This window comes from Rhinatrema bivittatum, chromosome 5 (assembly GCF_901001135.1).
Source record: "Rhinatrema bivittatum chromosome 5, aRhiBiv1.1, whole genome shotgun sequence".
In the NCBI taxonomy this organism is placed as follows: domain Eukaryota; kingdom Metazoa; phylum Chordata; class Amphibia; order Gymnophiona; family Rhinatrematidae; genus Rhinatrema; species Rhinatrema bivittatum.
The window spans coordinates 278,738,366-278,761,806 of record NC_042619.1 but is presented as its reverse complement, the minus strand read 5'-3'; the positions used below and the strand labels follow the sequence as shown (position 1 = coordinate 278,761,806).

Genomic DNA, 23,441 nt, shown 5'->3' with positions numbered 1-23,441 from the left:
TCTTGAGTGTATAAAAGCTTAGGTGTAATATTTAAACGATAAATATCATCCAAGCATGCAGGAATATGGACTCCTAAGTATTTGAACTCTTTGTTAGCCCACCTAAGGGGAAAGGCTCCCTGCCAGCAATTTTGGGCCGTACCCGTAACGTCTAGCGCTTCAGATTTGTCTCTATTTATTTTTAACCTGGCGAATACGCCAAAGCTCTCCTGTAAGGACAGTAATGGCAGCAGGGAGTTGACTGGGCTTGTCAGAAAGACCAAAACATCATCGGCAAAAGCCGCTATCTTGAATGAATGCCCAGCGATCTCGAACCCTTGAATATTGTCGTTCGCTTGGATTTTCCGAAGAAGTGGGTCAATCGTGAGTATGTAAAGAAGTGGAGACAGGGGACAGCCCTGGCGCACCCCCCTCTGAATAAACACATTCTCAGAGCAGGTATTATTGACAATGACCCTGGAAGTAGGCATATCATACAGAAGTCGAATGTAGTTTATGAATGCCCCATCAAAACCATATCTAGACAGTACCGAAAACATATATGACCATGCCACCCTGTTGAAGGCTTTCTCAGAATCAAAGCCCACGGCCATCGCCGGCCTGTCATGTTGTTGACAAAAAGCCATAGCCGTGAGCAACTTCAAGATATGACCCGTGGCCTTGCGGCCCTTGACGAATCCTACCTGTGATGGGGAGATCAAATGGGGGAGGATTAAATTCAGTTTCTCCGCCAGTATCTTGGCGAGAATCTTTAAATAGCTGTTTAGCAGGGAGATAGGTCTATAGGATTCTGGTTTTTCCACATCTTTTCCAGCTTTCGGGAGAACTATTATGTGGGCGCTATTAAAATCATTGGGAAAAGAATTCGTAGCCAGGCCCATAGTGTAAAAATTAGTCAATGGGACAGCTACTTGGACTCCCAACAGCTTGTAAAAGTCATACGAGAATCCATCCAGCCCCGGAGATTTGCCAGAGGGCATTGAATTGATGATTTGAGTGACCTCGTATGTTTGTATGGGGCGGTTCAAAAAATCTCGGTGAATCACAGAAAGGCCAGGCATAGAGATGTCAGAGAAAAAATCCTGCTCTATGCCAAAAGGCGGGTCCGGGTCAGCCTTGTATAAGGTAGCATAGAACGTGCGAAACACTTCACAGATGTCAGAGACATTAGACACCAGTTTTCCATGACAAGTACAAATATTGGCCACAACAGCGCGAGGTTTCTGCGCTTGAATTAGATTCGCTAAGGGCCTTCCGATTTTATTCCCAAATTTAAAATAATTATGCTGAGACACCTGTAAGGCCTTACTTGCTCAAACATGCAGAGCTGTATTCAATTGGTTAAGTACATTGAAATACTCTTTTTTTGTCGTCGTCCCCTGGGTTTTGCAGCCACTGCTTTCAGGTCTGTTTAGAGAGAGCATCTAGCCGTAAAATTTCCTGACTAAGACGTTTAGAACGGGACGCTGTATAACTAATAATTTTCCCCCGTAACACTGCCTTAGCGGCCTCCCAATACAAGATAGAATCTTCCGTATGCTGACTGTTATTCGCTTTATACTCTAACCACTTATCCTGCAGGTATTTCTGAAAATCCTGGTCACCTTTAAGGTCATAAGGGAAACGCCAGAGGGCAGATCCAGGCCTTCGAAGCCCCAGGTTGAGAGAGATAGAAATAGGGGAATGATCGGATATCACTGGAGACTCTATATTGGATTTTTGAATCCTCGAGAATCCTTCCTCTGCCAGCAATATATAATCTATCCTTGAAAAGGAGTCATGAGGGTTTGAATAAAAAGTATAATCTCGCTCTGTGGGATGAAGTGTCCGCCATACATCTAATACTTTCAGATAGTCAGAGAAGACTCCAACTCCTTCTCCTCGGGACTTCCCTCCAGTTCCCCGGATGGCTGATCTATCCAAAGTGCTATCAGCAATGCAGTTAAAATCCCCCGCCACCAGTAGTAATCCCGTTCTATGAGTCACCACCACATTTTGAAATTGGGTGAGATATATTTGGGGATGTGTTGTAGGGGTATATAAACTGCAAATCGTAACTGGCATTCCCTGCCATGACCCAATCACAATAGCATACCTGCCATCCTCATCTACAATAGATTTATTTAAGACAAAGTCAGCATGTTTGCTGAGTATTGCCACTCCCGCTTTCCTATTTTTAGCCTCTGCATATAGGCAGTTGTCTACCCAATCTCTCTTAAGCTTGAGGCTTTCCTTCACACTCAGGTGGGTTTCCTGCAGGCAATGTCACCTTTTAGTCTCTTTAAGTGGGTCAGGACCTTCTTACGTTTAATTGGCGAACCCAGCCCGTGAACATTCCAAGACACTAGCTTAGCCAGGACTTAAAAGAGTTGACAGGAGAAATAACCGGTATGAAAAAGTATGTCTCAGAGGGTGGGGTCCCAGCTGCCCCACCCTGCTGAACCTGTCTGGGCACACCCGTTTATTGTCCACCCATTCCGTCGAGATCAGATTCAGGTCACCTACATCACCACACAACCATAAGCTCACAGCCACACTGAACACTGTTATCCCACAACCATGCATTCCCCCTCTATCCCCCCTCCCACCCCCCTTTAATTCCACCTTCCCTCCCACCCCAACCCGTTTACCCAGCAGTCACTTAAGATATATATATATATGGCCCGGCTCTCCCTGACGGAAGAGTCGAGTCGAGAGGTCACGTTAGTAGGGTGCTTGGGTGCCCTGCTCCCTTAACATTTCTGAGACCTCAATTTAAAGGGAGAAGCAGCCACACGACACACTGTCCTGTAGATATATCCATGTGAAGACACGAGAGTTTGTCGTGAATCCAGGTATTCAGGAACTCTTCGTAAACTTGCAGGTCAGTCAACCGTAAGAAATTCCATGATGTCTGACCATAAACGGCCTCCATATAGTTACAGCCCAGTGCGGTTAGGCCAGCTGTTTCCTAAAGGACCAGGAGACTATTGTTGACAAGCCTGCATAATAACCATATGTTAGCCATGTAACATGGCAGCATGCAGGAATCGAGGAGCTCGGGGTTCACCAAGCTTCAAAAGGTTGACAAAAAGTGTGTTGCTGCCTCGGGGTCTGAGAAGCTGTGTTGCTTGCCATCTCGCCAGATTTTTAGTGTAGCGGGATATTGAAGGGCAAACTTGATCTTTTTTTCAAACAGCTGAGAGCATACAGGGGAAAATTTACGCCGTTGCTGCGACACCAAGGCAGAATAGTCCTGGGTGATACATATTTTCTGTCCCTGATACAGAAGCTCCGGGATTTTCCTGTACGCCAGCCAGATGTGTTGTTTAACTGCAGAGTTCAAAATTTTTGCGATGGCGATCTGGGGACGGGTGTCAGAAGGTCTGCGAGTTCCCAATCTGTGCGCTCTCTCGACCCGCAGCTCTCCCTTCAGGGCGGGCAATCCCACCGCTTCCGGGAGCCAATCCTCCAGAAAGGCGCCCAGGCCTTTTTCATCAATAGCATCAGGCAGGCCCAGGAAGCGCAAATTATCCCGACGATGTCTATTTTCAAGCTCGTCGAGCTTATCACAACAGTCCTTTAAGGCTGTTTCCTGAGCGCCATTTTTTTGTAGTGAGTGCTGCCTCCCGATCCTCCAACCCCGACACCCGTTCTTCCAAAAGATCGATCCGAGGACCCAAGACCTCCAACACCGCTTTTACCTCTGTTTTGAGCAATTCTGGCAAGCTTGTCATCTAATGCCGCATCCAGGGTTACTTTAAGGACATCTATGGTCAGAGGCGTACCCGTTAGCTGCCCAGGTTCGCCGCCTCCTGCCGCCATCTTGGGCTCCGCGGCCTTACCCTTCTCTTTCTCTCGCTCCTTTTTTCCACCTCTAGCAGCCATCGAAGGTGAAGCTTTGCTCATGTAGTGGACAATCGACATGAGATGATTCGATCTATAAGGTTGGATCAGCGCTTAAGAGCCGATAGTAGATGATGCCGGTAGATATTGGGGCAAGGCACCCAGAGCTGAGGGAAATGCGTCTACCTCAGCGCATCGCCCCACGTGACCCCCCCAATCTCTAAAGTGTTACACCTTAAGACTGTCAGAAGAGTGGATTTGTCAGCTATTACAACAAGCAGTAATAATTAAAACGTGGCTATTCACGAAAGCCTTTCCTGAACTAAACTAAACCTATTCCATTATTACCTATTCGCTCAGACTTTGCCTTAATCATAGTAATTAATATCCCTACCTCATAAGGGCAATTCTTCAACGCTATAAGCACATTGACTGGCATATATGTTATATATATTTAAACCCCTGCTTCTTTTCTCTGATCCAAGTTATATTACTCCCTTGTTTTATTGTAACTGCATTCCTTAGCCTTCTCTTGTTTAACGTTTTTTACTACTATTACTATTATTTTATTATTATTATTACTTAGATTAATGTTATTTATTGCCTTTTGTTCCCTATCTACTTGTTAATTGTAAACCGACATGATGCGATATTTATCGCGAATGCCGGTATAGAAAAAACTTAAAATAAATAAATAAATCCGATAATATAGGTGATTTGATGGCCTTTTAGTGAATTCTCTAATGGATGGTCAATCAAGGGCCACTTTTAATGTCCTACATTTTAGAACTTGATACAATGTAGACTTTAAAGATGTTTTTCCATCTTAAAGATAAAATATTTCTTGCTCATAAGATTTTCCTATTTCTGGATGTCTCTAGGGATACCCAACTGAGGCCTGGCTGATGCTAATCCTTTATTTATGGATCCAGATCACGTTTGGCAATTTAGTGTAGTCAAATTGGGCAATTTACTATATTCTGGAAAGCGATTCAGAAATAATTTTAAATAATTAAATTAGAAGATTTCTTGAAAATTAGGGTTTTTACTGTGGCAAGCATTTCCCAGATAACATTCAGTGGTTAGTGTAGGATGAAATATGTAAAAACAATTAAGCAGTGACCAATGCATTTTTGTACTAATTTTTTTGAGATTCCCCCCCCCCATATTGAGGTTTAACAAAATGTAATATATTTTTTTCTTTTTGTATTATTTGCTTTCATGCACTGTATCTTAATATAAAGCTTTTTTCTTGATGTGATTTTAATTAAATTAATAAAGAGAATTAAAAAAAGATTTCTCAAAATACTAGTTTCCAGTTTGACTGTTGATTTCTTTGAGTCATATTTCTAGATATCATTCACAAAAATATTTTCTCTCTCATAATTTGTAATTTTTGTATCAATGGCCACATCCAGTTTTAAAAAATCATATTCCTTACATAAATTCTTCAGTTGTTTGTGTTGTATTCCTGTTTTCCATGTATCAGAGTATTGACTCTATGGGACTGCAATAAGCATCAACAAAGCAGAAACTTTATTATAAGGCTGATGTACCAAGCTGCACAATTTAACAAAATCCACTTCACACATAAAACTGTGAAGTTATACACATAAATTGCACTTAAGAATAACATTTACTCTATTTACAGTACGTAAGCAGACTGACTTTTTTGAGCTTAGTAGAAACGATAATTTCCTACACACAAAACTATATTTAAATTCATCATTAATAGCCGCTGCAATGCAAAATCATGGAATGCTACTTAATATTGAATTCTGTAAAAATGTACACGAAAACAGCTTTGTAAGAAGGTTTTCATTAAAAAAAAGATAACACTTCATTAAGGTACAGTTATCTTTTTTTGTGAACTTGCCTATAAGAAAATTACACCCATAATTTTTCTATCAGACCATTTTCATAAGAGTCCCAAAAGGAAAGTTACACTCAGAAAATCATGATTTCTTCATAAAAAATTACAGTTTAGTATACTAGCCTCTAAATTAGATTCCTAACAGGGGATGTGCTATGGAGAAGGATCCGTTTAAAGCTTTTAAATTACTAATATCTCAGAAAATAAATATAAATTAGATCTGAAAAAAAAAGGAATCACATTTAGCTGCCAACTGAATTATCTAAAATTCTCTCTTAGCCGCGCTTTTCACCAAACCAAGAGGATCATTCTCTAACGCTATCGCACGCAAAAGGGGACGTTTTCGCGTGTGATAGCTAGCTCGGGGAGGAGTCGAGGCGGAGTCAGCCCCAGAAGAGGAGAAGTTGGGGTGGCATTGGAGCCAACGCTGCGGACACATTGCTGGCAGCAAAAGGTAAGATTCCTTATGGTGTAGATATTCGGCGCAAAAGCCAGCAGCGATCGCACTGTGGACATGCGATCGCTGCCGGCTATCACAGGACCGCCCCCCCGCTTTGCCCCCCCCACCCCCCGTTACTGCTGGATTTTCTAAGGTCTGAAACCTTAGAGAATCCAGGCCCAAATTACCTCCTCCTTTGAACTGTAGTTTAAGTACTTAAAATTAAAGCCAGAAAAAGTATATTCTAAAGCAATAGCATAGCTAATAGAATACATCCACAAGGGTCAATACATAAGCTCAGCTTACCCTAATATAAGCATGTTCTACAGTTAATTTCTCTTCATCAATGTAAGTATATACAGTGGTGTTTGATGAAAAACTCTCTCTGCAAATTAACATTTAAGACAATTAGAAATAAACATCTTTTTTAGTAGGCTTAAGAATATGCTATAATAAAAGTACATTTTAAACATTTCAATTAAACTATAAATGAAGGTTTTGCCTCAAGAATTAAGTTGTTTTGGAGGAAAGATTTGGTCATTGTGATTTTTCTTACCTTTACATTACTGAAATACATCAATACTAGATCTTAATAGGAATTCAGTACTGTATTTTGGCCTAAACAAATTGGAAATTATCTAATATTCGATATTTCTTCAAAAAGTGATTGAAATATTTTTTTTTAATTCTTTATTTATAATTTTTCAAATAATACAGTTACATATTATTTACAGAAATTGCATGGTGAGGTTAAAGACCCAACATCTTAAAATACTTATGTCTCTTAACTCAGTAATACATTTTCTCAGACCCCTATCCATTTTTAATAATCAACGTGGAGGGGGTTTTATAATTACATGATTAGGGAGATAAACAAGATAAGTAAAAAGCAAATGTTGCTTACCTGATGTAACAGGTGTTCTCACAGGACAGCAGGATGTTAGTCCTCACAAATGGGTGACATCGAGGATGGAGCCCAACCACGGAAAACTTGTCAAAGTTTCTGGAACTTTGACTGGCCCCTACTGGGCATGCCCAGAACGGCACTAACCCTGCAGCCAGCAGGGGTCTCCCTTCAGTCTTGTTTTCAAAGCTACAGGCAGTGCCGAAAAATAAAATAAACGAACCCAACACCGCGGGGTGGCGGGCGGGTTTCGTGAGGACTAACATCCTGCTGTCCTGTGAGAACACCTGTTACATCAGGTAAGCAACATTTGCTTTCTCACAGGACAAGCAGGATGGTTGTCCTCACAAATGGGTGAGTACCAAGCTGAGGATGTCCTGACTTGCACCAAATGTACCCAACGGCGTGCAACAGGCACAACAACTGGGGTGGAATTTGGTAAAGGGCATCCGCACCCTACCGGGAGGTGGAAGGGTGTTGGTACATCAAGATGGAAAAAGGTTACGCAAGACAGATTGGCCGAAGATGGAATCCTGTCTTCCAGCTTTATCCAAACAATAGTGGGCTGCAAAGGTATGGAGGGAACTACAGGTTGCAGCTTTGCAGATGTCAGGAAGCGGCACCGATCGAAGGTGTGCTACTGAAGTCGCCATGGCCCTCACAGAGTGTGCTTTGACACGGTCTTGGAAAGGAATGCCAGCTTGCTGATAGCAAAAAGAAATGCAGTCCGCCAACCAGGAGGAGAGAGCCTGCTTACCCACAGGTTGTCCTAACTTGTTAGGATGGAAAGAGACGAATAATTAAGTGCTCTTCCTGTGAGAAACTGTACAGTCTAGATAAAAAGCTAGAGCTCGTTTACAGTCTAGGGTATGCAGAGTCTGTTCCCCGGAGTTGGAGTGGGGCCTGGGAAAGAAGATAGGTAGTATGATGGATTGATTAATGTGAAACTCCGAAACTACCTTAGGTAAAAATTTAGGGTGAGTGCGGAGTACCGCCCGGTCCTGCAGGAGTTTAGTGTAAGGCGGATAGGTAACTAGGGCCTGTAATTCACTAACCCTGCGAGCTGAAGTGATGGCCAAAAGGAATAACACTTTCCATGTGAGATATTTTAGGTCACAGGAGTGCAGAGGTTTGAAAGGTGGTTTCATAAGGCGACCAAGAACCAGATTAAGGTCCCAAGGTGGCTTCAAATGGAGCAATCCTTTAAGAAAGCGTGTTACCAGGGGTTGTACTGAGATAGGGACACCCCCGGTACCTTTATGGAAGGCGGCTACCGCACTGACATGCATTCTAATGGAAGAGGTCTTTAGACCTGATTCTGATAGATGCCATAAATAGTCCAAGAATTTAGAGATTGGACAGGAAAGGGGATCAAGGGACTGAGAAGTGCAACATGATGTGTACCTTTTCCTTTTGTATGAGTAAGATTTTCTTGTGGAAGGCTTTCGTGAAGCTATCAGGACACGAGAAACTGAATCTGAAAGGTTGAATGGCTGAAGGACTAACCTTTCAACATCCATGCCGTGAGGGACAAGGCTTGGAGGTTGGGATGGAGGAGGCATCCGTCGTTTTGAGTGAGCAGATGCGGGTCCTGTCCCAGAGGAATGTGGCTGCGGATGGAGAGATCCTGGAGAATGGGAAACCACACTTGGCATGGCCAGTGCGGTGCTATCAGGATCATAGTTCCCCTGTCCTGACGCAGCTTCACGAGAGTCCTCGACAGAAGAGGAAGTGGAGGGAATGCATAGAGCAGACCGGTTGTCCACGTGAGGGAGAACGCATCCCTCGGCCGAGAGTGCTGGCTCCGAATGAGAGAGCAGTAATTGTCCACTTTGTGGTTCTGAGGGGACGCAAAGAGGTCTATGTGGGGATAACCCCACTTGTGAAATAGAGAGGTCACTACCAAAGGATTGAGTGACCACTCGTGTGGTTGGAAGACACGGTTCAGCTGGTCTGCCAATACATTGTCTACTCCCGGGAGGTAGGTGGCTCTGAGGTACATGGATCGGGAGAGGGCTTCCGCCCAAATCTGCGCAGCTTCCTTACACAGAAGGAAGGAGCCTGTGCCTCACTGCTTGTTTATGTACCACATGGCCACCTGGTTGTCTGTTTGAATTAAGATTGCGTGGTTCGATAGGCAATCTTGAAAGGTCCTGAGAGCATAGCGGATTGCTCGCAGCTCCAGGAAATTTATCTGGTGTTTGGCTTCCTCTAGTGACCAGTATCCTTGAGTTTGTAGATTGTGTAGATGGGCTCCCCACCCGATGTTGGAAGCGTCGGTGGTGAGGATTACCTGGGGATCTGGTGGAAGAAAGGACAAGCCCTGTAGGAGGTTGAATTGATTTGTCCACCAGGCAAGAGACAGACGGAGTGCGTCGGTGATTGTAACAATGGAGGACAGAGGCTGAAGAGCTTGAGTCCATTGTAGTCTTAGAGTCCATTGTGTGACTCTCATGGCCAGACGGGCCATGGGAGTTACTTGAACTGAGGAGGCCATGTGTCCCAGGAGAATGAGGAATTGGCGAGCTGTGGCTGTGTGTTGAGACTGCAGCTGGCGAGCTAGGGACACCAGGGTTTTGGCCCGTTGTTGAGGGAGGAAGGCTTTTGTTTGTAAGGTGTCCAAGTCTGCCCCAATGAAGGATAAGGTCTGAGATGGGACTAAGTAGGATTTCTCATAATTGACAAGAAATCCTAGAGAAAGCAAGGTTTGAATTGTTAGGGTCAGGGAGGACCGAGCCATTTGCTGGGTTGGGGCCCTGATTAACCAATCGTCCAGGTAGGGGTAGACGTGGACACTTTCCTTCCTGAGGAATGCTGCCACCACCACGAGGCATTTGGTAAAGACTCGTGGTGCGGATGCCAGGCCGAAAGGTAGTACTCGGTATTGGTAGTGGTTTCGGCCTACTAGAAAACGCAGGTATTTGCGATGAGATTGTGTGATCGCAATGTGGGTATATGCGTCTTTCAGGTCTAGAGAGCATAGCCAATCCCCTCTTTGCAGCAGAGGGAGCAGCGAGCCCAGGGTTATCATCTTGAATTTCTCCTAGGAAAGGTACTTGTTGAGAGCCCGTAGGTCTAGGATTGGACGAAGTCCCCCTGCATTTTTTGGGATCAGGAAGTACCTGGAGTAGAACCCTAGTCCTTGTTGTAAGGGAGGAACGGGTTCTATAGCGTTTGATTGTAGGAGAAGAGAAACTTCCTGCTCTAAAAGAGCAGAGTGATTGGTAAGTCTCCACGCCTGCAGAGGTGGGGAGTCTGCAGGGAGGGATAGGAAGTTGAGGTGGTAACCCTGTGCAATGATTGCTATCACCCATTGATCTGTGGTGATTTGATGCCACCTTTCTAGAAAATGGCACAGCCGTCCCCCTACTGGTATAGCTGGAAGAGGGGTTTGGCAACTGCTCTCTAAGTGAAAGTCAAAAACCCGCCACAGGGCCAGGTTGTGGAGCTGCTGTAGGCTTTTGTTTACTAGTCTGGCGAGGCTGAGTCTTATGGTAAGACCGTGCAGGCCTAGGCTTGGTTGATGGGGGGGATAATACTTTCGTGGCCGAAAGAAAGACTTTTTGGAGTCCTTCCTAAACGGCTGTTTAGAAGGCAAGTCAGGAGGAATGGATGAGAGCTGTTTAAGTGTCTCATGATGATCCTTTAATTCAGCAACAATTTGTTGAATTTGCTCACCAAACAAATTATCCCCTAGGCAGGGTAAATCAGAGAGCCTGTCCTGAACTTCTGGACGAAGGTCAGATGATTTAAGCCAAGCCCAACGTCTGGCTGAGATGGCCGTGGCAGAAATTCTAGTGGAAGCATCATAGATGTCATAAGCTGTTCTTATTTCATGCTTCCCAGCTTCAAATCCTTTATTTAGGAGGGATTGAAGCTGTGGCTGGAACTGTTCAGGCAAGGCATCTGAGTATTCCTGCATCTGTTTCAGGATGACCCTATTATATTGAGTCATATAGAGCTGATAAGAAGCTATTCTGGAAATCAGCATAGCTCCTTGATATACCTTCCTACCTATACTATCTAGGAATTTGTTTTCCTTAGTAGGAGGTATGGAAGAGTGTGGCTTTAGTCGTTTAGCTTTCTTTTGAGCTGATTCTACGACTACAGAATGATGGCCTAATTGAGGTTTTAGAAAACCAGGTGCTGACTGTACAAGATATGTAGAGTCAGCTTTTTTGTTGACCGGTGAAACAGATCCAGGAGATTCCCAATTCTTTTTAAGAAGGTCTAGAAAAACCTGATGAATGGGAATAGAAGTGATGACTTTAGGGGCATCCAGGAATTGGAGCAATTCCATCATCTGGTGCCTGTCATCTTGTTCAGATTGAAGTTGGATGGGGACCAACTCTGACATTTCCTTCACAAAATTTATGAAAGAGAGGTCCTCAGGGGGAGAACGCTTTCTACTTTCCGCAGGAGAGGGTGGTGAAGGCAAATCATCGGTGTCAGTAGAGGTATCATCACCCCAAGTGTCATAATGATCTGGATGATGACCTGCAGGACCTCGAGGGGGCTGAATACCTGAAGGCCCCGGTTGAGGCTCCGAAAAATCGGGTGGAATCACCGGGAGCATCGAGAAAATCCTCGATGGAATCGGTGCCGGTGCCGGTGTGGGCATCGAGGGAACCGGTGTCGGTCTCGATGGAATCGGTGTCGGCATCGGAAACTTCGGTGGAGCAGAGGTGCGTATCGCCCCCGAAGAAGAAATCGGTGGCGAGGGACGACCTGGCATCGATGGAACAATTCCCGAAGGGGGAATTCGATACGGTGTTTCTCCACCTGATGAAAAACCTGTCGGTGACAGCGGTCTTGCCGGTGTCGGTGACACAGGTATCGCCGGTGGAAGGGCTGTCATGAGCGCTTCCATCCGGTTTAGCAGCGGTGCCAGTGCAGCTGCAATCGGCTTGATGACCGGTTCCACTCTCGGTGCCGGAGTCGGTGCCGGAGGAGTCTGGAACCGTAGCATCGCCTTGTCGATGGCCTCCTGGACCAGCCGGTCCAGTTCTGCCCGGAGACCAGGGGTAACGAGACCCGGCTCGACGGGAGAGGGAGGCTGAGGCTGAGCCGGAGGGACCACCGTCACCGGTGGAATCGCGGCTCCCAAACCCCGAGGGGGTGAGGGTTGCCTCGGTGCCTGCGAAACAGGAGTGGACGGTGCCACTTCTGATCAAGACTTTTTTGGCGGAGGCTCGGTCGGTACTGAGGTCGATGACGTCGATTCCTAGACAGGCCGAGATTTATGACGTCGATGGCGATGTTTCTCTTTCTGATCCCCTCTATCATCAGGGGAAGGAACGGGAGTCGATGGCCGTGAAGTCATCGATGGCGGACGGTCACCGAAGGGTTGTCGATGATGATGAGACCTCGACGGTGCCGGTTCCGATGATGTCAATGCAATCGATGGCATTGGGGTACGAGCTTGGAAGAGAAGCCCCATCTTCTCCATTCTGGCTTTGCGACCCTTTGGTGTCATTAAGGCACATTTGGTGCAAGTCAGAACATCATGCTCACTCCCTAAACACAAAACACAGACTGTGATTGACATAGTTCGGGTACAGTCCGGACATCGACGAAACCCCGACGCCATGGCGATAGGCCAAAAAATTTAGCCGCGGGACTGTCGACTGCCAACGGGCCTCGAGGGCCAAACTCGACGGTAGTCGACCAAACGACGGCAAAAACTTACCGAAGTTCCGCGGACCGAAAAATTTATCGAAGGGAGACACCCCTGAGGGGCAAATTTTTCTTCAGAATAAATAATTCTAAATTCCTGTCAGGAACGTGGTTAAGAGCTCTTCTACCGCGTGGCTACTGCTGCGCGGAAAAAAGAAGACTGAAGGGAGACCCCTGCTGGCTGCAGGGTTAGTGCCGTGCTGGGCATGCCCAGTAGGGGCCAGTCAAAGTTCCAGAAACTTTGACAGAAGTTTTCCGTGGTTGGGCTCCATCCTCGATGTCACCCATTTGTGAGGACAACCATCCTGCTTGTCCTGTGAGAAAGAAAAATATACTAGTTGACTATGCCACTTTTAATTTTTATAAGGTTCTAGCTGTGAGAGACAAGCTTGTAGTCTTGCTCTATGTGAAACAGGCAACATGCCTCCTAAGAGGAAGGGAAGAGTGAGAATCTATCCCTCCCTCTCACTTCCATCGCCCATTCAACAAGAAATCACAAACTTTATGATCCCTCCTATGCCGGTAAATAAAGGAGCTGAGGAATCTGATGTGCCACGAGATCAGGGAGGATCTTGTGTGCCTGCGGAGGAAGCCTCCTTAAGTCCCAACACAGGACTTCCACCTTTTCAGAGAGGGATAGAAGGTTCCTCTGAGAGTATTTTGAATATCAATGAAGACCTTGCGCCTAATGCGGGAAGTTCTCAATCCTGCATTCAGAGCCATGATATTGAAATTGCTTTAGCTTCCTCCTTGGATGTTAAAGGAGGCACACAAGAAGCAATTCAAGTGGAAAAAGCTTCTCCACAACCCTCAGAGATGTTAGAAATCCCTACGCGACCTGTGTTAGTGACTATGGACACACTTTGGGATATGATGGCGGGCTTGACAGTAAATATAAAAACTCTTGAAAAGAAAGTAGATTTGATTTCGGGACAAAAACAACAGGAATTTATAATGACACAAAAACAAAATAAAGAAGTAAATGAGAAGATTAAGTATTTAGAAACACAAGAAAAGAAAAATTTGGACTTTAAAGTTGCAACAATTAAGGATAAAGAATGTATGTCTAGACGAATAGAAATGTTAGAGAATAATTCTAAACGGTGTAATCTAAGATTTCTAAATTTTCCAAGAATGCTTGGTGAGGATCCAATTATTACATTAAAAAAATTTCTTGTGGAAAAATTAGGGTTTGCTTTGGATCAGTCACCAACCATAAATACTTGTTTTTTTTCTTCCCCAACCTCGTAATACTGAAAGAGCGGAGATGTTTCAGGAAGATTCTTCGGCGAATGTTATTAGTTGGGGAACTTTATTAGTTTCTTTCTATTCTGTACTGGACATAAACTCAATTATGAAAAGATATTTGAATAAATATCCTGTTGTATTTCTTGAAAAAGCAGTAAAAATTTTCCCTGATCTGGCTATTTCAACTCAGTTAAGGAGGAAGGCCTTCTTGTCATATAGACAGGAGGTCATCTCACTTGGATACACATTCGCTCTTAAGTTTCCATGCAAATGTATAATAAAGAGACAGGATGACTTTTTCATATTTTTTGATCCAGATCAGTTAAAACATTTTCAAGAAGGTACTTTTAAATAATACTTTTAAATAATAAATCTTCCCCAGTGTCCATTTGAAATATTTTTAAGACAGCAGATGAATATAATCTGCTTTGAAGTGCTAAAAAGCGGAATATAAAAAAATAAAAAATAATATAAATAGTGTTTTCCGTAGATAGCAGGATTAATTAGCTTCCTGGGTGACGTCATCAAGCAGCACACAAAGCAAAACTGTCGTTAAAAACTTTACAGCATCTTGCCCTACCTAACATGTGCAGTGGTTCCCATGCAAAGGATAGGTCTAGACGGCTCCTCAGTTCTGATCCAAGAAGAGAATAGAGAAAATCAAGATGTATAAGAAATTTTCCAGTGAGAATGGGAACGCATGACTAATTCATCCTAGGTACAGAAAACACCGTTTACAGTAGGCAAAAATTACTTTTTTTCCGTTGATAAGCAGGCTGAAACATAGAAACATAGAAACATAGAAATGACGGCAGAAGACGACCAAATGGCCCATCAAGTCTGCCCAGCAAGCTACGCACTTTATCCATTTTTTTCCCCTTTTTCTCTCTCCCACCTGTTACTATTGGCTTCCAGTACCCTCCAGCCCTAATTCCCCTCCACCCAATTTAGAGAGCAGCTTTGAATCTGTATCCAAGTGACATCCAGCTCAATTGGGGGTAGCAACCGCTGTAACAAGCAGGCCACCCCCTTGCCCATACTCTTACCCACCCCTGTTTTTATTTTTTTTTGGAAATAGCAGCCCTCCATCCTTCCACTCCGTGAAGGTGGAACACCAACTACTGGCCACTGGCATCCCGCTCCGTGAATGCCTCTGTGGCTACTGCCGCTCCGTGCAGTGTTTGAATGCCGCTGTGGCTACTGCCGCTCCGTGCAGTGTTTGAATGCCTCCACTTTATTCACGCCCTCTAGACTTGATGGATCCACAGTGTTTATCCCATGCCCCTTTGAAGTCGTTCACAGTTTTAGACTTCACCACCTCCTCCGGAAGGGCATTCCAGGCATCCACCACCCTTTCCGTGAAGAAATATTTCCTGACATTGGTTCTTAGTCTTCCTCCCTGGAGCCTCAGCTCGTGACCTCTGGTTCTGCTGATTTTTTTCTGATGGAAAAGGTTTGTCGTTGTCTTTGGATCATTAAAGTTTTTCAAGTATCTGAAAGTCTGAATCATATCACCCCTGCTCCTCCTTTCCTCCAGGGAGTACATATTTAGATTCTTCAATCTCTCCTCGTATGTCATCCTATGAAGATCCTCCACCTTCCTGGTCGCCCTTCTCTGTACCGCTTCCATCTTGTCTTTGTCTTTTTGTAGATACGGTCTCCAGAACTGAACACAGTACTCCAGGTGAGGCCTCACCAAGGACCTGTACAAGGAAATAATCACTTCCCTTTTCTTACTCGATATTCCTCTCTCTATGCATCCCAGCATTCTTCTGGCTTTTGCTATCGCCTTGTCGCATTGTTTCGCAGACTTCATATCGTTAGACACTATCACCCCAAGGTCTCTCTCCTGCTCCGTGCACATCAGCCTTCCCCCCCCCCATCGAATACAGTTCATTTGGATTTCCACTCCCCATATGCATGACTTTGCACTTCTTGGCATTGATTCTCAGCTGCCATATCTTCGACCACTCTTCCAGTTTCCTTAAATCCCGTCTCATTCTCTCCACTCCTTCCGGCGTGTCCACTCTGTTGCAGATCTTAGTGTCATCCGCAAAAAGACAAACCTTACCTTCTATCCCGTCCGCAATGTCGCTCACAAAGATATTGAACAGGACCGGCCCCAACACCGATCCTTGTGGTACACCACTTAAAACCTCTCTCTCTTCAGAGAAAGTTCCATTTACCATCACGCATTGTCTTCTGTCCGTCAACCAGTTTTCAATCCAGGTCACCACTTCAGCACTCACTCCTAAGCTTCTCGTTTTATTCACCAGTCTCCTGTGCGGAACCGTATCAAAAGCTTTGCTGAAATCCAAGTAGATGACATCGAGCGCTCTTCCTCGATCCAATTCCTTGGTTACCCAGTCAAAAAAGTCAATCAGATTTGTCTGACAGGATCTTCCTCTGGTGAATCCATGCTGCCTCTGGTCCATCAATTCTCCGGACTGTAGATAATTCACTATTCTCTCTTTCAACAGTGACTCCATTACTTTTCCCACCACCGAAGTGAGGCTAACCGGTCTATAGTTACCAGCCTCCTCTCTGTTCCCACTCTTGTGAAGTAGGACCACCACCGCTCTTCTCCAATCACTCGGCACCACTCCCGTTTCTAGGGATCTATTGAACAGGTCGCACAGCGGTCCCGCCAGCACATCTCTGAGCTCCCTAAGTATCCTTGGATGAATCCCATCAGACCCCATGGCTTTGTCCACTTTCAGATTCTTTAGCTCTTCCCATACATTATCTACTGTAAATGGATTTTCATCTGTTCCACTTCCCTCCAGTTTCTTGTTGTGTAGAGATGGTCCTTCTCCAGTCTTCTTTAGTGGACACAGAGCTGAAGTATTCATTTAATATTTCTGCCATTTCTTCGTCTCTCTCCACACATTGATCATTTCCACCTTTCAATTTCACTATACCACTTTGGACTTTTCTCTTTTCGCTGATGTATCTGAAAAATGTTTTGTCACCATATTTTATCTCCTTGGCAATTCTCTCTTCCGCTTGACTTTTTGCCAACTTGATTAATTTCTTCGTCTCCCTCAGTTGAATCAGATATTCTTCTTTGTGCTCCTCCCTTTGGGATCTTTTATATTTCTTGTATGCTGTTCTTTTAGCTTTAATTTTGTCAGCCACCTCCTTTGAGAACCAGATAGGTTTCATTTTTCTTTTGCTTTTCTTTACATTTCTAACATATAGAGCAGTTGCCTTGGCGATTGCTCCTTTTAGATTGGTCAACTGCTGATCCAAGTCTCTCGCGTTTTCCCATCCATTTAGTTCTTCCTCCAGGTACTTCCCCTGAATTAGTCACACTTCATGGGGAGTCCCAAGCTGAGGGTTTTTAAAAACAAACTACAGGATAGTTGAGAAGTCAGTGTTTATATCTTCAATTTTTTTATTATTTATTTTATTTTTAACCCCCCAAACTCCTCTGTGAACTGCTTTTATCCGAATGAAAATTGATTCAGTATTGCTCTTCCCAGTGAACCATCCTCAGTCGCCATTTTAACTAGGCAATAATGGGAAATGAAGGTGGGAACAGAAGACTAGGTAGCTGCTTTACACATTTCTTCTACTGGTATATTGTATAAGTTCGCTAATGAAGCTAATGTAACCCATAACTGGTGTTCTCATATAGGTTCTGTAATGGTATACACTGGGAGTCATAGCAATATTGTATGCATGAGGTTATCAAATCCCAACCTATTGGGATACCATGACATGAAAAGATGAGACTGCCATCTATGATCTTGCGTTCTCCACTTATAATAGGCCAATGCCCACTTGTAGTTTAATGTGAGAAGCTGACGGTGTCTGTCCTATGTGTGAGGTTTTGGAAAGAAAGTAGGCAGCATGACACATTGGTTCAAGTGAAAAGCTGATACTACTTTTGTTAAGAACTTTGAGTGGATCCGTAGGATCACGTTCTCAAGGTAGAACTGCTGGTATGGAGAGTAGCGTATGAATGCTTGCTACTCACTCACTCCTCTGGCAGATGTAATTGATACTAGGAAGATTATGTTCCAAGTTAGATATTTTAGTTCAGCTGATTCTAGAGATTCTAAGGGTGGATTCATCAATGCAGTAAGATCTATGTTCAGCTCCCAAGGTATTGGGGATATTTGTACCAGAGGATGAACTCAAACTAGGAACTTCATGAACTTAGAGATAATGGGGTGCATTGATATTGCGTTTCTCTCTTGATGATAATAATAAGCTGCTATTGCGAACTCCTGATTGTTGTGCCTGTTGCACGTCTTTGGTATATTTGGTGCATGTTTGGACATCCTCAGCCCAGTAGGGGCCAGTTAAAGTTCTGGAAATTTTGACAAAAGTGTTCTGTGATTGGGCTCCATCGTGTGATGTCACTCATAGGTAGGACTAGCATCCTGCTCTCCTGTTTTGGTAAGTACATAGAGGTAGTCCAGTAGCTGTTGAGGTTGACAGATGAAAGGGTTGATGGAAAGTAAAATGTTGCTTACCTGTAAACAGGTGTTTTCACAGGAGAGCAGGATGCTAGTCCTACCTATGAGTGACATCACACGATGGAGCCCAATCACGGAACACTTTTGTCAAAATTTCCAGAACTTTAACTGGCCCCTACTGGGCATGCCCAGCAAGGCACTAAACCTGCAGCCAGCAGGGGTCCCCCTTCAATCTCGTTTAAAAGCTACAGGCAGTGCCGAAAAAGAAAATAAGAAAACGTTACGAACCCAACACTGCGGGGCGGCGGGCGGGTTTCGTGAGGACTAACATCCTGCTGTCCTGTGAGAACACCTATTACAGGTAAGCAACATTTGCTTTCTCAAAGGACAAGCACGATGGTAGTCCTCACATATGGGTGAGTACCGAGCTGAGGATGTCCAAACATGTACCAAATATACCAAAGACGTGCAACAGGCACAACAACTGGGGCAGAATTTGGTAGAGGGCATCCTGAACCCCACCGGGCAGGCGGAAGGGTATAGGTACGTTACATTGTAAACAGGTTACGAAGGAAAAACTGGCAGAAGATGGAATCTTCTCTTCCGGCTTTGTCCAAGCAATAGTTGGCTGCAAAGGTATGGAGAGAACTCCAGGTGGCAGTTCTACAAATGTCAGGAAGTGGCACCGATCATAGTTGTGCTACTGAAGTCGCCATGGCCCTCACAGAGTGTGCTTTAACACGGACTTGAAATGGAATGCCTGCTTGCTGATAGCAAAAAGATATGCAGTCCGCCAACCAGGAGGAGAGAGTCTGCTTACCCACAGGCTTTCCTAACTTGTTAGGATGGAAAGAGACAAACAACTGAGTGCTTTCCCTGTGGGCAGCTGTACGGTCTAGGTAGAACACTAGAGCTCGTTTACAGTCAAGGGTATGCAGAGCCTGTTCTCCTGGACTGGAATGGGGCCTGGGAAAAAAGGTAGTTAGTAGTATGGATTGATTTAGATGAAAATCCGAAACTACCATAGGTAAGAATGTAGGGTGAGTGCGGAGTACTGCCGATCCTGCAGAAGTTTAGTGTAAGGCGGATAGGTAACTAGGGCCTGTAATTCACTAACTGTGAGCTGAAGTGATTGCCAAAAGGAAAATCACTTTCCATGTGAGATATCGAAGGTCACAGGAGTGAAGAGGCTTGAATGGTGATTTCATGAGCTGACCCAAAACCAGATTAAGGTCCCAAGAAGGGGCCGGAGGACGCAGTGGAGGCTTGAGGTGAAGCAAGCCCTTCAGAAAACGTGTTACAAGGGGTTGTACTGATAAGGAAACATTCCCGACACCTTTGTGGAAGGCGGCTACCATACTGACATGCATTCTGATGGAAGAAGTTTTTAGACCTGACTCTGATATATGGCAGAGATAGTCCAAAAACTTCGTGATTGGACAGGAAAAGGGGTCAAGGGACTCAGAAGAGCACCATGACTTAAGCCTGTTCCATTTGTAAGAGTAAGATTTTCTCGTGAAAGGCTTGCACGAAGCAATCAGGAAACGGGAAACTGGGTCAGAAAGGTTAAGTGGTTGAAGGATTAACCTTTCAACATCCATGTCGTCAGGGACAAGGCTTGGAGATTGGGGTGGCGGAGGCACCCGTCATTTTGAGTGATCAGAAGCGGGTCTTTTCCCAGGGGAATGTGCCTGCGAATGGAGAGATCCTGAAGGATTGGAAACCACACTTGGCGTGGCCAGTAAGGTGCTATCAGGATCATGGTTTCCCTTGTCCTGACATAACTTCTCGAGAGTCTTCGAGAGAAGAGGAAGTGGAGGGAATACATAAAGCAGACCAGTTGCCCATGAGAGGGAGAATGCATACACCGTTCTCTGTAAAGGCTATGCCTATATACTTTCTGTTGTAAGTTACTTGTGAACCGGCACGATGTGCAAACGGTTGCTGGTATATAAAATTAAATAAATAAATAAATAAATAAAATAAATCTCTGTGCTGGGAGCCTTTGCTGCGAATGAGGGAGCAGTAATGGTCCACTTTGTGATTCTGAGGGGACGCAAAGAGGTCTGTCTGAGGATGACCCCATTGTCAGAAGATGGAGTTCGCTATCGAGAGGTTGAGAGACCACTCGTGTGGTTGGAAGACACGACTCAGCTTGTCTGCTAGAACATTGTCCACTCCCGGCAAGTAGGTGGCCCTGAGCAACATCGAGCGGGAGAGAGCTTCCGCCCAAATCTGCACAGCTTCCTGACACAGAAAGAAAGAGCCTGTGCCTCCTTGCTTGTTGATGTACCACATAGCCACCCGGTTGTCCGTCTGAATCAGGATGACTTGATTGGAAAGGCAATCCTGAAAAGCTTTGAGAGTATATCGCATTGCTCGAAGCTCCAAGAAATTTATCTGGTATTTGACTTCCTCTGGAAACCAAAATCCTTGTGTCTGCAGATTGTTCACATGGGCTCCCCACCCATGGTTGGAAGCATCGGTGGTGAGAATGACTTGAGTATCTGGCACGTAAAAGGGCAATACCTGGAGGAGATTGTTCTGATTCTTCCACCAAGCGAGAGACAGACGGAGTGAGACAGTGATGTGGACAATAGTCGACAGAGGCTGAACAGCTTGAATAGATTGTGACTTCAGAGTCCAATGCATGAGTCTCATGGCCAAGTGGGCCATTGGTGTGACATGGACTGAGGATGCCATGTGACCCAGGAGGATGAGAAATTGGCATACAGTTGCAGTATGCTGAGACACTAACTGGTGAGTGAGAGACACGAGAGTTAACGCTCATTGTTGAGGTAGAAAAGCTTTAGCCTGCAAGGTGTCTAGGTCTGCCCCAATGAACGACAAGGTATGAGATGGGACTAAATAGGATTTCCCGTAATTGACGAGAAATCCTAGTGAAATTAGAGTGTGTAGAGTCAAATTGAGGGACGACCGAGCCGCTTGCTGGGTTGGAGCCCTGATTAACCAGTCGTCCAGATAGGGGTAGACGTGAACACCTTCTTTTCTGAGGAAAGCTGAGACAACTATGAGACATTTGATAAAGACTCATGGTGCAGATGCCAGGCCGAACGGAAGCACTCGGTATTGACAGTGCTTGGGGCCTACTAAAAACCTCAGGTATTTGTGATGAGTTGGAGTTATCGCAATGTCGGGCGGATTTTAAAAGCCCTGCTCGCGTAAATCCGCCCGGATTTACGTGAGCAGGGCCCTCGCGCGCCAGTGCACCTATTTTGCATAGGCCGCCGGCGCGCACAGAGCCCCGGGACACACGTAAGTCCCGGGATTTTTTGAAGGGGGCGTGTTGGGGGCAGGGCCGAATGACGCAGCGTTTCGGGGGCAGGGCACGGCGTTTCGGGGACGGGACCAGGGGCGTGGCGCCGGCCCGAGGGCGTGGTCGAGGCCTCCGGACCAGCGCCCGGGTTGGATGACGGCGCGCCAGCCGTCCGCTGGTGCGCATAGATTTACGTCTGCTTCTAGCAGGCGTAAATCTAGGGACAAAGGTAAGGGAGGGGTTTAGATAGGGCCGGGGGGGTGGGTTAGGTAGGGGAAGGGAGGGGATGGTGAGGGGAGGGCGAAAGAAAGTTCCCTCCGAGGCTGCTCTGATTTCGGAGCTGCCTCGGAGGGAACGGAGGCAGGCTGCGCGGCTCGGCGCGCGCAGGCTGCCCAAAATCGGCAGCCTTGCGCGTGCCGATCCAGGATTTTATAAGATACGTGCGGCTATGCACGTATCTTATAAAATCCAGCATACTTTTGTTTGCACCTGCTGCGCAAACAAAAGTACGTGATCGCGCTTTTTTTAAAAAAATCTACCCCTGTGTGTGTATGCATCTTGGAGGTCCAGAGAGCAGAGCCAGTCTCCTCTTTGTAGAAGAGGTAGAAGCGATCCCAAGGTAACCATCTTGAACTTTTCTCACTGGAGGTACTTGTTGAGAGCACGTAGGTCCAGGATTGGACGAACACCCCACGATTTTTTAGGGATCAGAAAGTACCAGGTCTAGAACCCTAGGTCTTGCTGCGAGTACGGAACGGGTTCTATTGCTCTTGACTGGAGAAGGAGGGAGACCTCTTGTTCCAGAAGAATGGAGTGGTCGGACGTTCTCCACGTATGCAGAGGTGGGGAGTCCGGTGGCAGGGCGAGAAAGTTCAGATGGTAACCCTGAGCAATGATTGCCACTACCCATTGGTCGGTTGTGATTGTGCCACTTTCTCAACATGTGGCAGTCAATCGACCTCCCACTGGTATGTTTGGAAGAGGAATCTGGCTGCTGCTCTCCAAGCGGAAGTCAAAAACCTGAAGCAGGTCCTGGCTGGGGAGCTGCTTGCGGTTTCTGCTTTCAGACTTGGCGAGTTTGAGGCTTCTGATAAGGTCTCATAGTACGGGACCTTGCTGGTGGTGGGTAGGCCTTCCTTGGACGGTAGAAAGACTTTTTAGAGTCCTTCCTGAAGAACTGTCTTGAGGATAAGTCTGACGGCACAGACACAGCAGGTTGGACAACCGGTCTTGCACTTCTAGGCGAAGGTCAGAAGATTTGAGCCAGGCCCACCGTCTTGCTGAAATGGCAGCTGCAGACACTCTGGTAGAGGTGTCGAATATGTCATAAGATGTTCAAATTTCATGTTTTCCTGCCTCAAAACCTTTGTTAACAAGGGTTTGTAGCTGGTCTTGGAATTGTTCAGGTAGGGACTCAGATAGATCCTGTATCTGTTTAAAGATGACCCTATTATATTGGGTCATATAAAGCTGGTAGGCAGCAATTCTGGAGATGAGCATGGCTCCTTGGAACACTCGTCAACCAATGTTGTCTAGGAACTTTTGTTCCTTAGCAGGTGGGGTGGATGAGTGAGGTTTTGACCTTTTCGCCTTTTTCTGAGCTGACTCTACCACAACAGAGTGGTGGTTGAGCTGGGATTTTTGAAAATCTGGGGCTGACTGAACTAAGTAAGTAGTGTCAGCTTTCCTGTGAACTGAAGCAATTGATCCAGGATTTTCCCAGTTCTTTTTGAGAAGATCAAGAAGTACTTGATGAATGGGAATAGAGGTGA

General features: G+C 45.4%; 1 protein-coding gene across 1 annotated transcript in view; it reads right to left on the bottom strand.

The window, feature by feature from the left end:
- Positions 1–23,441, bottom strand: part of LOC115092767 (disintegrin and metalloproteinase domain-containing protein 9-like) — a gene marked incomplete at its 3' end in the record, with an annotated part of 1,804,538 nt that overhangs the window by 1,576,376 nt on the left and 204,721 nt on the right. The window contains exon 4 of the mRNA XM_029604071.1: positions 6,444–6,522. Coding sequence (XP_029459931.1) covers positions 6,444–6,522 — 79 coding nt within the window. The remainder of the gene's footprint in view (positions 1–6,443; positions 6,523–23,441) is intronic.